At 35.1% G+C, this 16477-nt stretch overlaps 1 protein-coding gene and 1 long non-coding RNA gene across 2 annotated transcripts; both read right to left on the bottom strand.

The window, feature by feature from the left end:
- Nucleotides 1-414: 414 nt before the first annotated feature.
- Nucleotides 415-8780, bottom strand: LOC123539241 (uncharacterized). The gene is made up of 6 exons (XM_053532030.1): nucleotides 8441-8780; nucleotides 5641-5769; nucleotides 4317-4470; nucleotides 1841-1947; nucleotides 691-703; nucleotides 415-514 (listed from the first exon to the last, which is right to left on the bottom strand). The coding sequence occupies exons 1-6, from the start codon at nucleotides 8469-8471 to the stop codon at nucleotides 415-417; spliced, it is 534 nt and encodes a 177-aa protein (XP_053388005.1). The 5' UTR covers nucleotides 8472-8780.
- A 372-nt stretch (nucleotides 8781-9152) lies between these two features.
- Nucleotides 9153-13082, bottom strand: LOC123543159 (uncharacterized). The gene is made up of 3 exons (XR_008368596.1): nucleotides 12886-13082; nucleotides 10707-10956; nucleotides 9153-9728 (listed from the first exon to the last, which is right to left on the bottom strand). It is a non-coding gene; the product is annotated as an uncharacterized LOC123543159 (long non-coding RNA).
- Between the last annotated feature and the right edge of the window lie 3395 nt (nucleotides 13083-16477).

Raw genomic sequence — 16477 nt, 5'->3', positions numbered from 1 at the left:
TGGAGGAAGACCCCAGGTGCCCCTCTGTGCATTATTTCATCACAAGCGAGCACCTGGGTAGAACCCTTCCGTAAGCCAGCTGGATGGCTTCCTCACATGAAGAATTCAACATCCCGAGTGAGGCCCGAACCCACATCGATGAGGGGCAAGTGATTTAAAGTCAGCGACCTTAACAACTCGGCCACGGAGGCCCCTACAGCACCTGAAGTGGTCCCCGGGTGTTTTCCTTACATTTTCTATATCTGGATCGTTTGAAAGCTGGAGTAACTCCAGCCTTTTGCTCATTTCCTTGCAGCCTCAACTATCTGATTTTTTACTGTATTTCAAAAATACAAAATAACTGGGATGTTACATATCTGGAACAACTCCTCAAAGATATCTTCCTCCTGTCTTGAGATGATTCTCAGATCATTGTTAGAGAGGACCACCCTTGTCTTGTGTGTGCGGGCCTGCCATGGTGTTCATACTGTTTGTATGCTGTAGCTCTTCTGCCAATGTTTGTGGGCCCAGCAACCTGGAACATTACCAAAAGAATTCTTCTATCAGAAATAAATTAGATTTAACTGAAGTAAATTCTTTTATCTTTTTTCATTATAACTTTCTAAGTAGACAGAAGAGTGTTTAACTTCATTGCCTGCTTTGCTAAAGTAAGGTAAAATGTAAACCACATGTAATCTGGGAAACTCTTACTTCAGGGTCATGCCTACAAATACACGTCACAACATTAAATTTTCTAATTCTTATTCAAAATCACCTGTAAATCAATACCATATAACTAGAAATCTCATTTGTGCGAAAAATTTTCTCCAGATTAGCTTGCTAATTTTCTAAAATGGACTGGACCATCATTCAATCTGGGCAATACAATTTATTATTAGAAAGGGTGTTCGCTGAAAATTAACTGACTGAATAGCAAACAGTGCAGATCTTGATCAGACTGCACAGATGTGTAGGCTGATCTTTCGTCTGCACAGGTCACAAAGGCAGAATCACTTGCCACCAGCAGGCTAAAGGTTAAAGAGTAACAAACACTAACCAGCAGCTTTTCTATATATTTTTTGACTGCAAATAAATCTATTTATATAGACAAATATAGCAAAGGACTCGATGATTCACTTTTTTTCAGCTTCTGTGTCATATTACTAATAAATAGAAGTAACTCTGGAGACGTCTCCTTTAAAGAGTACGTATTAAGTTATTCAATGAATCTGACATTGACATTCCAGTTTCTATGATGGAAGAGCACTCCAGATGCCACTTTAAGTTGCACTTACGCAAGAGCAGGTTACAACCATGTATTCAGCTAGAGTAGATTTTGTCAAGACGAATCACACAAGGCGCGCTAGAGCCAAGTGTGATTTGACCTGGCAAATTCAATGAGAGTTGAATACAAAATCCCAGATCTAGCTACTGTGATAATGACCCTTTTATTACATACATCCACCTGCTATGCTTTGCTATGTTGTTTTGTTATCAAACAAAATCTTCAATATGTATTATGTTATTTAACCGAATGTAGTTTTTGTTTGTTATTCATAGATCTGTGTCCGGTCATGCTTATCAAATAAAAATAGTCCAGCAACATTCAATACAAAAGGTACAATACAGATTTTTTTCTGCCTGTTCGTATATACTGGTGAAATACAAGCTGTTTTCTTGACAGAATTTATATAGGTATATTATAATGATAATACATAAGCCATAGCTCTCTTTCCAGTATGACTGTAGTGCAAAACTCCTGAAAATACCACTCATAGTTTAACACAGCCCTATCACCTATGAAAAAGTAACTGCTAAATGCAGTATACAAACTAAAAACAAAATTATAACTGATCCATACCTCCAAACATCTCGCCAGCATGGACGACAAAATGATTGTTAAATGTCTGACAAAAGGAACCACTCTCTGGCTGGAAGTCAAAGCTATCACTTTCCAGATTCTGATCCCTGCAAATAGTCAACATGCATTCTCTAAACATTATCATATATCTTAATATCACAACTCTTGAGAGTCGGCAGTATTTTTGTAAACTATCACACAGCAGTGACAGCAAGTGTCAGTTGAGCTTCTTTGTTAGAAAGTAAAATTTTCTTCAAACACAATAGTGATAGAGGACATATATTAACTTTAGACACAATTACGTTGTATATGGTCAATCATCAGATGGGACTTGTTTGGAATCAAATTCTAGACTTAATTTTCAAAAATTATATCAATTAAGCTCAAACATTGTGGGTTACTCATTGTACAACTGAACTATGAAATAAAAGTCAAAGCTTTTCGTAAGTTTAGGTACCATTAAATTACTGATAAATGTCTGCTTTTTTAAGACAGGAAATTTTTTGTTGGATAACACAGTATGAAATGTCCACCCCATTTTGAACCAGAACACCAAGTAACAAGAGCACCACCAAACAGGGCAAATGATGCCCGAAGGGTTACATCAGAGGATGGGAGTAAAATTTAAAGAACTTGACTGTTGAAGCCCAAAGGACAGGAACAACAAAAAGAAGAAATTCAAAAAAAAAAAAAAAAATTCTAAGTCCACAAAAAAATTCTTACCAGGTAAAGTTATGTCAAAATATATCTAAAAATTGGATGTACTATCCATGTTGTACCACAGAAAAGTGGTCTCGGTTTTTCCCTACTGCCAATAATAAAAAAGTTTCAAAATAAGCTACTTATAGTAACAAACAAGAGCTCCGCCACGCGGGGCAATATACGCCCGAAAGATTACATCATAGGATGGGAGCAAAATTTAAAGAACTTGACGGTTGTAGCCCAAAGGAGTGGAACAACAAAAGGAAAACTTCAAAAAACAAATCTAAGTTCACAAAAAATATTCAAAGTCCACAAAAAAAAATCCTTATCAGGTATAGGTATGTAAAAAAACACCTAAAAATTAGAGGTACCATCCATGTTGTACCACAGAAAAGTGGTCTCGGTTTTTCCCTACAGCCAATAATAAAAAAGTTTCAAAATAAGCTATTTATAGTAACATAAAAGGGAAGTAATTCAAAAAAAAATTATTGTAAGTGAACAAAAAAGAGATCTGCCATATAAAAACAAGAGCACTGCAATGCAGAGCATTATACACAAAGCAAAGTCATATATGACCTTTGACCCTTAAGTGTGACCCTGAACTTGAAGCAAGTCATCCGGAACATGCACTCTGCATGTTGTCTTGGTGTGGTGAACATTTCCGCCAAGTTTCTTTGAAATCCTTTCAGTAGTTCAAGAGTTACAGAGCGGACACGAAACAAACTGATATGACTTTTGACCCCTAAGTGTGACCTTGAAGAGAGTCGTCCGGAACATGCGCTCTGCACGTTGTCTAGGTGTGGTGAACATTTGTGTCAAGTTTCTTTGAAATCGTTCAAGGGGTTCAAGAGTTACAGAGCAGACACGAAACAAACTGTTATGACCTTTGACTCCTAAGTGTGACCTTGACCTTGAAATGAGACATCCAAAACATGCGCTCTGCACGTGGTCTCGGTGTGGTGAACATTTGTGTCAAGTTTCTTTGAAATCCTGCAAGGGGTTCAAGAGTTATACAGCGGACACGAAATTGCTAACGGACAGACAGACAGACGGATGGACAGACACCAGCGTCATAACATAATACGTCCCTTCGGGCGTATAAAAAGGGAAGTAATTCAAAAAAAATAATTGTAAGAGAACAAAAAGGGATCTGCCAAATAAAAACAAGAGCACTGCAATGCAAAGCAATATACACAAAGCAGTCATATATGACCTTTGACCCCTAAGTGTGAGCCATCCAAAACATGTGCTCTGCATGTCGCCTCAGTGTGGAAAATATTTGTACCAAGTTTCTTTGAAATCCTTCAAGCAGTTCAAGAGTTAAAGAGCGGACACGAAACACACTCATATGACCTTTGACCCCTAAGTGTGACCTTGACCTTGAAATGAGACATCCAAAACATGTGCTCTGTGGAATTATTCAATCAGACTGAAGAGAAGTCCATGCAAGGACACTACAAACAAGGAGTGATGAAGTTCATCAATGGGTTCATGAAAAGAAATTGTTAAGGTTTCTTTTCTTGTGTTTTTCGAATGGTTATGGGAAGAAGTATGGTTGCAATAAACTCAGTGCACTGAGGTGAGTATCAGGCAGTAATGTACCGGTAGCCTTCTACTTGAACAAAGAAATTCAGAATTCCCCAGCCTGATTTTGAGACATTTCAATATTGGTATCCAAGAACTCCATAATCTACCACTGTATCAAATGGTTATGGGAAGAAGATAGTTTTTATATAACAGCAGCCTTATGTCAGTATCTAATCTTAAAACTTACCTAATCATCTTCATTATCATCATCATCATGATCATCATTGTCATTTTCTTCATCATCATCATCATCGTCATCATCATTTCCATCATTACCATTATCATCAGGGTATGCGGCACTATCTGAGCCCCCATCTGGATCATCAATATGGTCTGCCTATCTGAATCATTTAAAGTTTCATAAAGCTTTAATTTTTTTGATGTTGATAATCTAACACAAATGGAGGAAGACCCCTGGTGCTACCCTGTATCAGGACTAACAGGCAATCCATTTTTCCCTATAATCTGAACAGTTTCCTCAAACTCTGACATGGCTTAAATCAACATCTGCTTGGATCAAATGATTACTGTAAACAACATGTTAGATCAGATATTTTGTAAGAATTTAATAAAGGTTATACCAGCACACTCACTTAGCAGCAAATTATTTAAAACAAGAGGGTCATGATAACCCTGGATCGCTCATTGACATAATTTGAACAATCTTGTTAGATATCCACTAGGCAATGCAACATACCAAATATCAAGGGCCTAGGCCTTGAACTTTCAGACAAGAAGATTTTTTCCCCTATATAAGTCTATGTTAAATTTGGGACCCCCAGGGCAGGGCCTCTTTTCACACAGGGGCATAATTTGAACAATTTTGGTAGAGGACCACAAGGCAATGCAACATACCAAATATCAAAAGCCTAAGCATTGCAGTTTCAGGCAAGAAGATTTTTAAAGTTTTTTACTATATAAGTCTATGTAAAACTTGAGACCCCAGGGCAGGGCCTCTTTTCATCCCAGGGTTATAATTTGAAAAATTTTCATAGAGGACCACAAGGCAATGCTACATACCAAATATCAAAGGCCTAGGTCCTGTGGTTTTAGACAAGGAGATTTTTAAAGTTTTTTCCTACACAAGTCTATGTAAAACTTGTGACCACCGGGGCGGGGCCTCTTTTTACCCTAGCGGCATAATTTGAACAATCTTCATAGAGGACCATTAGATGATGTTACATGCCAAATATCAAGGCTCTACACCTTGTGGTTTCAGACAAGAAGATTTTTAAAGTTTTACCTTTCGGTTGCCATGGCAACCAGAGATCTGCATGGAATTCAATTCTTTGAATAATTTTGAAAGGGGGCCACCCAAGGATCATTCCTGTGAAGTTTGGTGTAATTCTGCCCAGTGGTTTTCAAGAAGATTTTTTTAGAAAATGTTGACCGACCGACAACAGACGACAGACATTGAGTGGTCACAAAAGCTCACCATGAGCCTTTGACTCAGGTGAGCTAAAAAACATGATCCTTTGCATAAAATGTAAACAAAACTTGTGAAAACTTACTAGTTGTATCATTAATGTCCAGATCAGCTTCGGACAAGATCTGACTGATCATTTGAGGGTCATGATGACCATCAATCTCTCCCTCTTCTATATCAACATCAACCAACTCCTCCAGCTCCTGATTCTCATCTGAAACAACATGGTTCACAATCATGAATAGTTTGCACTTTGTACTTTCATTTATCAAAAGCAAGTATATCGATTTTTGTCCATACAAAATTGTAGCTGAAACAAAGCGACATCCTCTATTTTCTCCACCAGACTAAAATGTTACCAAATCATAGAAAGTTAAATTACCTATGCTAAAATATTAGATAGACGAATACTAATCTTAATGCACATGCAACCACTGAAATTCCAGACTATTTTTGGTTTATTTACTGGCTGACTCCATGCAAGAGATCGCGAGGCTATTGCCTGTTCCATATTTTTATATAACAAACTTATTTGAGAAATACTTTCTCAGAAACTGGTTTCTTTCTTAAAAGCTGGTATTCATACACTTGAGGCAAATGAGAGAAGAAAAAAAAATCAACCAAGGCAACCAAGGCAGAAAAATTGACTGAGGCAAATAAGGCAGAAAAAATGACCAAGGCAAGTGCCTAGGTTGCCTTAATATTTGTTATGGCTATCTTGGCCTCAAAAGTTTGTGGGAAATATGAATACTGTAACATCTAATTTTAATAATTATTGTTTATGTTTATCATTTTTATTTATTTATAATTATGATTGTATCGATCGTGTTTCACCCATTTGTTTCATTGTGCGAGCTAGTGTATGTTTCTGAAATCTTGTCACACCAAGTCTTATGTGGTACAGAAGTCTTATGTGGTACATGATGGTACAGAAGTCTTATGTGGTACATGATGGTACAGAAGTCTTATGTGGTACATGATGGTACATAAGTCTTATGTGGTACATGGTGGTACCTAAGTCTTATGTGGTACATGGTGGTACCTAAGACTTATGTGGTACATGATGGTACCTAAGTCTTATGTGGTACATGATGGTACCTAAGTCTTATGTGGTACATGGTAGTATTTTGAAACTTGGTGTTAATACAAACAATACTAAATCAAACGTGGCATGCAAGATAACAACTCTTCTTCGATTGATGCCAAAGTCACATTGAACATGTCACACATTTAAGGTCTTTTCAGCTTAAGGAGGTAGGTTACCTTGTTACCAGGGTAAATTCCAATTAATTGAACTGCAGCAATTTTTTGTATTTCGTGTAATCTAATGTTTTAACTGCTACAATCTCAATTTCGTTTATCTCTCTCTCTCTTTAAGTAAAATTTTTATCTTGGTTTGAAGAACATGACCCTCCAAAGATATTTCATATTGAAAGAAGAAGGAAAATACGGATATTTAATTTTCATTGTATTGTGGTTTCCTTGTTATCCATAGAAGCTTTCACAATTGAAAATTTTACTAGTATGCGCATTAGCTTTCTAATATATCTGTATATGTCGCGGGGCTCGTGTTTCCATTGTAACGCATTTTTATTCATATTTAAACAAGTATGTATGAAAACGGGTTTTTTTCGACGGTTTCAGTGTCATTCTGTTAATGACCAACATGGAATACGGTATTTGGGTAATATTATTAGCAAAATACCAAGCAGTTTACATGGTACCTATTTTTCTTAAAGTTTAAAGTAACCATGGCGACAGAGATGTTTAAAATCGCTTATGCCTTGCTTGCTTTTTATCACAATTTCTTATAAAAGATATAAAAACAAATTATCTTTCTTGTTAATGTAGCTTTAAAACATATTTCTAACGTAAATAATATTTTTGTATTATTTGCATTTATTTAAACAAATTTCACAGCTTAAAATACTTACAGCAGTACCCCACATCTGACATTTTTTATGGAAAAATCGTTTTGCATGCTGCTATTATTCTCATGGATATTGTTGAAATGCAAATAAAAAGCTGAAGATGTGTTACTTAGATATACCAGTGTCAACGCTTTTGAATTTTACATTTAGATGTATATAGGTCACAGGCTTCGTTTCCATGGTAACATCATTTTAATTCAAGAAACCACAATTTTCTACTGAAATTTGAACAATTTTAGAACTTGGTTTTAGTACATAAGTAATAAATTATCAACGGAAACTGAAAAATAGGTATTACAAATCAAACTGCCCAATTTTTATTTGAAAATGGCTGTAAAAAAGTAACCTTTCATCCAACTATATTCTCAATAACATCAGTTACCATCATCAATTTTCCTACATTCCGCGAACATTTCAATATAACTACATAAAAGAAGCAAAATATTGGTAATTATGAGCGAAAGACTCAAAAAATATTTCAGCAAATATTGGCTGCTTAAGAATAGTTCAAATAAATAAAATTAACATAATTACGTACTTTCAAAATAAAATCTGTTATTTTTTGCGCGGTAATTGACACATAATGTCATGACGTCAATGACATCATTTTATGGCAACAATGTTTTGAAGCATTTCTGCGGCAATTTAATCATAACTTCTGCATTATTAAACCCCAATGCATCAGATCGGAGACAGGTCCATGATAATTTTTTAGAAGAAAGGATATACAAACACATTTAGTTTGTCGTAAACGTCGTCATAAATCGTTACGTAAGCTTCCGGTTGGGCATGCGCACATAAAAATATTAAGGTAACCTACCTCCTTAACTATTCAGTTCAAATGTACAAAACAAATTTTGCAATTTTTCTTGTATAACTGTATATATTTGTATGTTTTGTAATCTCCATAATTTCATATTCCTGTATTACTGCATTGTTAGTTATAACCCTTACCATCCTGGACATGATTAATTCTGCCTTCCATGCAGTCTGATCATGATCTGCACTGTTCGTTCTTCAGCCAGTATTTTTTTGGTATTCAAGTGTCAGTGTCTGTGGCTGGCAATACTGATTTACTTGGCATTGTTGTCTCCATTTCATGCATATTTCTGCATATTTGACAGTACGGACACGAGGTGTAAGTCCTGCATTACAGTTCACCTAGGTGACAAATGGGTAAAACTGTCAACAAAAAATTGTAAATGTAAATATTGCAATGTCTTTTAATTGACCCAAAGGTAAAATTATTGCTAAAATATTATTGTCTTTACTTTCTTTCTATTATGAATACTGAATAAACATCCAGCCTGCATGATGCTATTTCATGATGGTTATACCCTTAAATTCTTCTACAAATAGTAATGACAGTATTGTTCGAACTTTTTAAGATATACTTACTTCTACAAATAACTCCTGGAACTGGGAACCAACTGCAGAATAAAACTGGAAAAAACTAATGGAACAAACTGCATAACACAGCTGGAACAAACTGCTGGAACAAACTGCTGTGGCAGGCTGCCAAGTTATTTAAGAATTCCTTGACCCGTGGATAAGTTACATCTCGGACAAACTCACATGGACGGAAGAACGGACAGGCACATGCACATACACCAGACTGCCATAGTGACAACTATGTCGAGCTCACTGCCAGAGGGTCTGACAAAAAGTGATGTAACACTATACAATGTACTTACAATAAGTCTGTGTCATGTAGCAGTAACCTTGATGATACCGTTATTGATTTCTTCATCCTCGATCGTCACCATCATGCGTTACTGGTAAACACAGGCATAGTAAGGTCACGTGTGATAAAGATGTAAACATCATGACTGCTGCAATATTATTGGTGGGGTAACTATTATCATTAACATTCACTCCGCACTATAAGTTATAAAATATACACAAATAAACATAGAGTAAATAAATCTATCAAGATTTTGTTACTATAAACTTTCAAATCACTTGCACTGATTATTCAAAACAAATGTATTAACTTTTATGAGCAAATTTCAATGATTATTCATATAAATTATCATCTTTTACAAGAAACAGAAAATTGCAGTTTCTATAAATTCTGTAATCAAAATTTAAAACCTTGGTGAGTATAACTTACAGAGTAGGAGACAGCACCGTTGTTAAGGAGAGATCTCTGCAGCTGAATCTGACCATTGTCACCATGGATACAGAATGTCTCTTTACAGTCACTATTTCTGTCTCCAGTCAAAGTGCATGTCAGATAATCCTGGAAAGAAATTTTGTAACACTATTTTAGGGATGTATACTGAAAACTGAAGAGGTTACTAAGTCATCTTATTGACAATATGCTTGTTGTCAAAATTCCTTTGCCACTGTTTCAAAAACAAATAAATCTATGTAAAACAAGGGACCATCCGAGCCTGGCTTATACTGACCCCAGGGTCATGATTTGACAATCTTGGTAGAGAACCTCTAGAGCATAACAGATACTAAATATCTAATCTCTTGGCCTTATGGGTTAAGACAAGATTTTTTTAAAGATTTTTCCCTGTACTGGTCTATTTAAATCATGTGTCCCTAGGGCAGGGTTATTCATATTTGACCCCAGGGGGATAATTTGAACAATCTTGGTAGAGAACCACTACATGATGCAACATACAAAATATCAAAGCCCTATGCCCTGTGGTTTTGACCAAGAAGAGTTTCAAAGTTTTGCTCTATAAAAGTCGATATAAACCATGTGACCACTGGGGCAGGCCAACAGTTGACCCTAGAGAGATAATTTAAACAACTTGGTAGAGAACCATTAGATGATTCTACATAACAAATATAAAAGCACTGGGACCTGTTGGTTTGGACAAGAATATTTTTACAGTTTTTCCTTTTGGTTGCCGTGACAACCATAGTTCTGTATGGAATTCAATTCTTTGAATTAGGCCATCCAAAGAACATCTCTCAGTGTGATGTTTCATCACAATTGGTCTGATGGTTTAGGAAGAGATGTTGTTTAAAGGAAAGTGTGGACGGACGCCAGACATCAGACAGATGCACGGAAGGACGCCAGACAGTGAGCAATCACAATAGTTCAACCTGAGCACTTAATATGAGATTTACAACTGTTCTTGGAATGCTTTTTTTCTAATTTTTTTATCTTTTTGACTTTGATAAATCGTATGTTAAGATTAATAATGTATAGTATATATATCTAGGAAAATGAGACTCTAATAATCTTATCTTATCTTACCTGTCATTTTCAATACGGACTCTGATACAGCTGATTGAAGCATACAGGAATGACATAGGTTTGGTTGTTTGTTGCCAAACTGTCATAATCTACGTACCTCCACAGGTCAATGAACATATCTCCATTACTTCCATTCATGGAAACAAAAAACGTTTGGTTCTGTCTCTCACACTTGCTACTAGAAAGTACCATATGATTGTTGTTGACATCTACAGGCATTTACAATGTATCTGTACTTTCTAAACTGCACCTTTAATACAAACACAGATTGCTTAGTAAGATGCTTTGACAGGTCAATGGAATATGAAATGTGTTCTAAATGTATGTCATTTCAATTCTTCGAAATCCATTGTTACTACAATTTTTAATTTTGCATACTTGAACAAGAGGGTCATGATGACCCTGGATCGCTCACCTGAGTAATATGAGCTACATGTTTCAAATGTCAAACTGATGATGAAATATTAAGAAAGTCAGTAGGTCATATTCATGGTCAATGAAATTTAGTTTTATGATTGGTGTGCAAAACTGTGTAAGTCATCAAAATTTCAAGGCTGTATCAAAAACAGGAAAGTAGGTCAAGGTCACAGTCAAGTGACATCATATTACTTGGGGTCATCAGGTAATTATAATTAAACAGTCTTGGAAATAGGATCAGATGAATTTTTAAGTATTTTTTTCCTATATAACTCACATAATAGCTAAGTGACCCCAGGACGGGGCCTCTTTTAAACCCATGGACATAATTTGAACAATTTTGGTAGAGGACTACTAGACAATGCATCATCCCAAATATCAAAAACCTAGGTCATATAGTTTCAGACAAGAAGATGTTTAAAGTTTTTTCCTATATAAGTCTATATAAAACTTTGGACCCCCGGGGCAGGGCCTCTTTTCACCCCAGGGGTACAATTTGAACAATTTTGGTTGAGGACCATAAGAAAATGCTACAAACCAAATATCAAAGGTCTAAGTATTGTGGTTTCAGAGAAGAAGATTTTTAAACTTTTTTTCCTATTTAAGTCTATGTAAAACTTTGGACCCCCGGGACAGAGCCATATTTGACCCTGGGGAAATAATTTGAATAATCTTGGTAGAAGACCACTAGACGATGCCACATACCAAATATCAACGCCCTAGACTGTGTGGTTTTGTACAAGAAGATTTTCAAAGTTTTCCCTATGTAAGTCTATGTAAACCATGTGACCCCCGGGGCGGGGCCATATTTGAACCTTGGGGGATAATTTGAACAATTTTTGGTAGAGGACCACTAGATGATGCTACACACCAGATATCAAATCCCTAGGCCCTGTTTTTCCTTTTTGGTTGCCATGGCAACCAGAGTTCTGCATGGAATTCAATTCTTTGAACAATTTTGATAGGGGCCACCCAAGGATCATTCCTGTGAAGTTTGGTGTAACTCTGCCCAGTGGTTTTCAAGAAGAAGATTTTTTTAGAAAATGTTGACGGACACACGACGCACGACGGACATTGAGCGGTCAAAAAACTAACTATATAAATAAAGAGTAAAAAAATTATGTCCCTTAAGTCAGTTTTGCCTTCATTATTTTGAGTGTTGGTGAGAAGTATGCTCGGTCTTCAAGCATGGTATTTTCTTCTTTTGTGATCTCAATACAAGGATAGTTTTACGCCTTGAAAGTGTAACAAGTGAGCACTACACTGATGCCACTGCATTGAACCATGTATCAGGTTTATCACTGGTATACATTTGGCTTATTATTTACATGTATTAGGTAATATCTGACATTGAAATTAACAAGGCAGTCTGAAAGACAGCTATATCCCTCACCATTGTTATGGATAGTGAAAGGGTTGATGGTATTGGGTGGAAGCATGCACTGAGGTTGTTAAGTATATTATTTATTCTATGATGATGACACTCATGAATTTAAAAATCTTTCAAGGGGGTTTAGGAAATAACGAATGCAAACCTTTGACACCCAAATTGTGAACTTGACCTTGAACCAACATGGCCGACAAATAAGTTCAGCACATCGTCTTGATAAGGTGATCATTTGACCCAAGTTTCATAAAAATCCTTCAAGGGGTTTAGGAGATACAGACGGAACACATAGTGTTACAGAAGGATGGACAGATTGAGACCATTCCTATAACCCCCCACCACTTGTGGCGGGGGATTAAAGATAATTTTCTTTACCTTTTTAAATATGTCACCAGCATTCCACAATGCTGTGTAGGAAGGGAGCAAGAAGATGGGGCTCTCTGATGTAATGTCTCGCGCCTTAATCATCCGCAGGAATGCATTTATAATCTGGAAAAGAAAATTTCTGTTTACCTTGTGTTAAACCGAGACATCAACTAAAAATGCTAAGAACAAACACATATAGAATGTCAAACTGCCTCAAAATACAACTGACCCAAGTGTAATTAATTCAAAATATTTTTATTATCTTATGTGTAACAATGTTTACAAAGCAAAAAAATTATATTCTGAAAAAGGTTTGAATTTTGACTAATTTGGTCAATTTCTGACCATCCAAGAACAATAATTCAAGACTGCATATGGCAATCTGGCTGGTTATTGAACCTAAGTGAGATATTACGCCCCAAAAAATTAGGATAACAAGTTTTGTGATAACCCAGTGAAAATTGTTCCACTAATAAATAATACAACTTTCTGACAGACGTCACTTTACCACTGATGTTTCCATAATACGTCCCATCTTATGAAATGTGTATAACAACTACTTTTCAAACCCGAAGTAAGCCATTGTTCAAACTACATTCAAATTACATTTTACAATGGTCTGCACAAAAGTTATTAAAAATGTCCTAGTCTCTGACAACATTTCACATTCGTTTTCTTAATACTGTGAAATCATTTTTTTCGCGTAGGACGAATTTTTGCGTATTTCGCGCTAGAGCTGATGCTCAAATTTAAGACCGCGCTATTTATTATTTTTTAATTCATTTTTTTATTTATATATTGAAAAATGCGTGAATTAAGGCCTGCGCCAAACAGTCCCTTTTCATGTTTGCGCAAAATTTCATGACAGCGAATTTAAATGATTTCACAGTAGGGTGGTTTTCAAAATAATGAAGCTTTTTCTTCTCTCTCACCTTACTTTAATTCAGTTCAGTTTTAGAATGTGTTTTGGGGCAAATGATATCCAAATCAATGAAGTCAATAAATGTGTGCAATTTCAGCTTAATGGCTCAAGCAGTTTTAAAGTTATATTAAATTATATAGCTAATTTTGTCCCCTGTGCACCCAAAAAAGTGTGATATTTTACATGAAGGACAGTTTTCAACTGTGGTTTACTTTTTCAAACCAAGTTTTATTGTTACAACTTTGGCTTTTTTATGTAACTTAAATTCTGCGCATTTAAAGCAAAATACTTTTTTTCATTAACTACATCTTATTCTTACCAATATGTCACATCTTGTGATGGAACCCCCTTCACAAAAAAATAGTGAAAAAAATACTAAATTTATATGTTGAACACTACATTTTCATAACCCCATTACTTTTCTTATGTCCTAATGTTTTTCTAAGACCTTTATCCTTTCAGCTGTGAAGATGCAGTATGATTTTTTTGGTTAATAAATCAACTTTCTCAGAACCTTGATGAATGTCTATACACCCAAAAATGTCCCCTGTGCACCTTTTCAGTTGTTAAGTGTCAGATTTCTTTTATTCTTTGAATAAAACTGGATTTTACTTTATTTTCCTTGAAAGGGAGTTACAATGGATACAAAAGCAGCTTTCAACTTCACATATTAAGGGCTGTTAAACATTCACAAAGCCAAAAGTGATGTCCCCTGTGCACCCTTTTTTGACATTCATCAATTATCATAGCATTACTGTAATATGTGGTGGCAGTTCTATATTCTTAGCAGTGTACATGCAAAATTTAGGCATTACTTGATAATTTAGCATTATATAAGTAACCCTGGACAATTAAAAATTCATTGTTTGCATTTTTTCCGAAGTTGCCAATTTTCAAGTTTAAAAGTGGAAACATCAATTTTATTGCTTCTTAAGCTCTTAAGTTTACCTACATATGTAAATGTTCACTAGTGAATAATGTGTAGTTGAAAGAATTTTACTTACTATGAACATATTCTATGAATATATTTTTTGCTACAATTTGTCCCCTGTGCACCTTCTCAGTAACATTATAAAGTATGTATGAATTTTACTATTCCATTTTACCATGCATGGCATTTTGTCATTTTTCTACTATGAATAAGCAGTGCATGTAAACTAAGTGATTTCAATGTGTTAGTTATGTATAAAGTCACATTTTTCATTTAAAGCATTACATGTTGTTAAATTTTCATGTTTTTGTTGTGAAAATGTTCAGTTTTGTAGTTTTGTGGAATAAACTAATTGTTTGATAGGATCTGTCTTAAGTTGATCATCATTAGTCTTTTTATGAACAGAAAACTAATATTGAATGAATATTACACTGATTTTCAGTATGTGTCCCCTGTGCATCTGTAAAATAACTCAATTTTGAGTTGACAACTTTAGAAATTAAAATTACTGGACATTCTTGAAATTTGGCATGTGGTTTATAAACATGCAAAATGCGAGAAAAAAATAGGTTTTATAATAATATGTTTATTATTTTTCATTCAGCAACAACTTTTCTAGGTAAAATTTTATTTTCATGTCAGATTTGTGCAGAAAAGGTGATTTTAAAAAACAATGTCCACAAACATTTGATTAAATAAGTTTCAGACCATACACAGACACCTATTACATATCATATATGTTGAAAAAATTACTGTTATACATATTTCCTTGTCATAAAACACTGCAACATTTATGGCATACTACAAAACATGGAGTGGAGTCGTGGAGTGGAGTCATGGAGTGGAGTGGTGGAGTGGAGTCAAAATTGGAGTGGAGTCGTGGAGTGGAGTCAAATTTGGAGTGGAGTCATTGAGTCAAAATTTTGAAATGTTGTATTAAGCCTGTGAAGCTCCATCTAAATTCCTGTTTAATTGATTTATTGCCCTTTAGAGAAAATGCGAGTCAGTATACATACATGTATAACATATTTCTGAAATAATAAATGTAGTGTCTATACCTATGTTCTAGTTCCATGTATTTCTAACACCTACCATGCGGTTGATTAAATAGTTAAAGGTTTAATTCGGGTATATTGGATGGTTGTTGCCTACATTAATTTTCATTTTAAGTGACAGGAGAAAGGTTGTGCATTATCATAGTGGTGTCAATTCCAATTAAAAATGATGAAAAATATTTGTAGCGTTTTATGTCAGTGTAGCACTGGATTTATTATTTAAATTTGAAATGGCATTTGCATTTATATATTAAATGTTCATCACACGGAGATAACATGTTATTTTTCTTGTTTTTTTTTCTTTTTAATTAAAGGTAACAGACTTTTAGGTGAAACTTTATAAAATACATGTTTCTTATCTGTGAAATGCATTTGAGACCACTCGGATGAAGGGGCTATTGGAATCATTAGGTCAATGTGACCATTTGAAGATAATTTTCTTTTAAACATTACAAGTATAAATGGTTATGACACAGCCCATTTCTTAACGATCTTACCATCACACTTGCACCAGATTTTAATTCTTCATATCATTTGGATTGATGCAGAAATGAAAGTGTAAAGGTGGGAATCATTTTATTTTTTATAGATCAAGGCCTTATAGCTCAGACTCTGCTAGACTTTTTAGTCTGATTTGCCTTGTAATCACTCCTGATCTAGATCTAGATCTTAAGATCACTTCATATTGTATGT

The sequence above is a fragment of the Mercenaria mercenaria genome, chromosome 19 (assembly GCF_021730395.1).
Source record: "Mercenaria mercenaria strain notata chromosome 19, MADL_Memer_1, whole genome shotgun sequence".
In the NCBI taxonomy this organism is placed as follows: Eukaryota; Metazoa; Mollusca; class Bivalvia; order Venerida; family Veneridae; genus Mercenaria; species Mercenaria mercenaria.
Note: the sequence above shows the minus strand (reverse complement) of the source record. Positions and strands in the feature narration are given on the sequence as shown.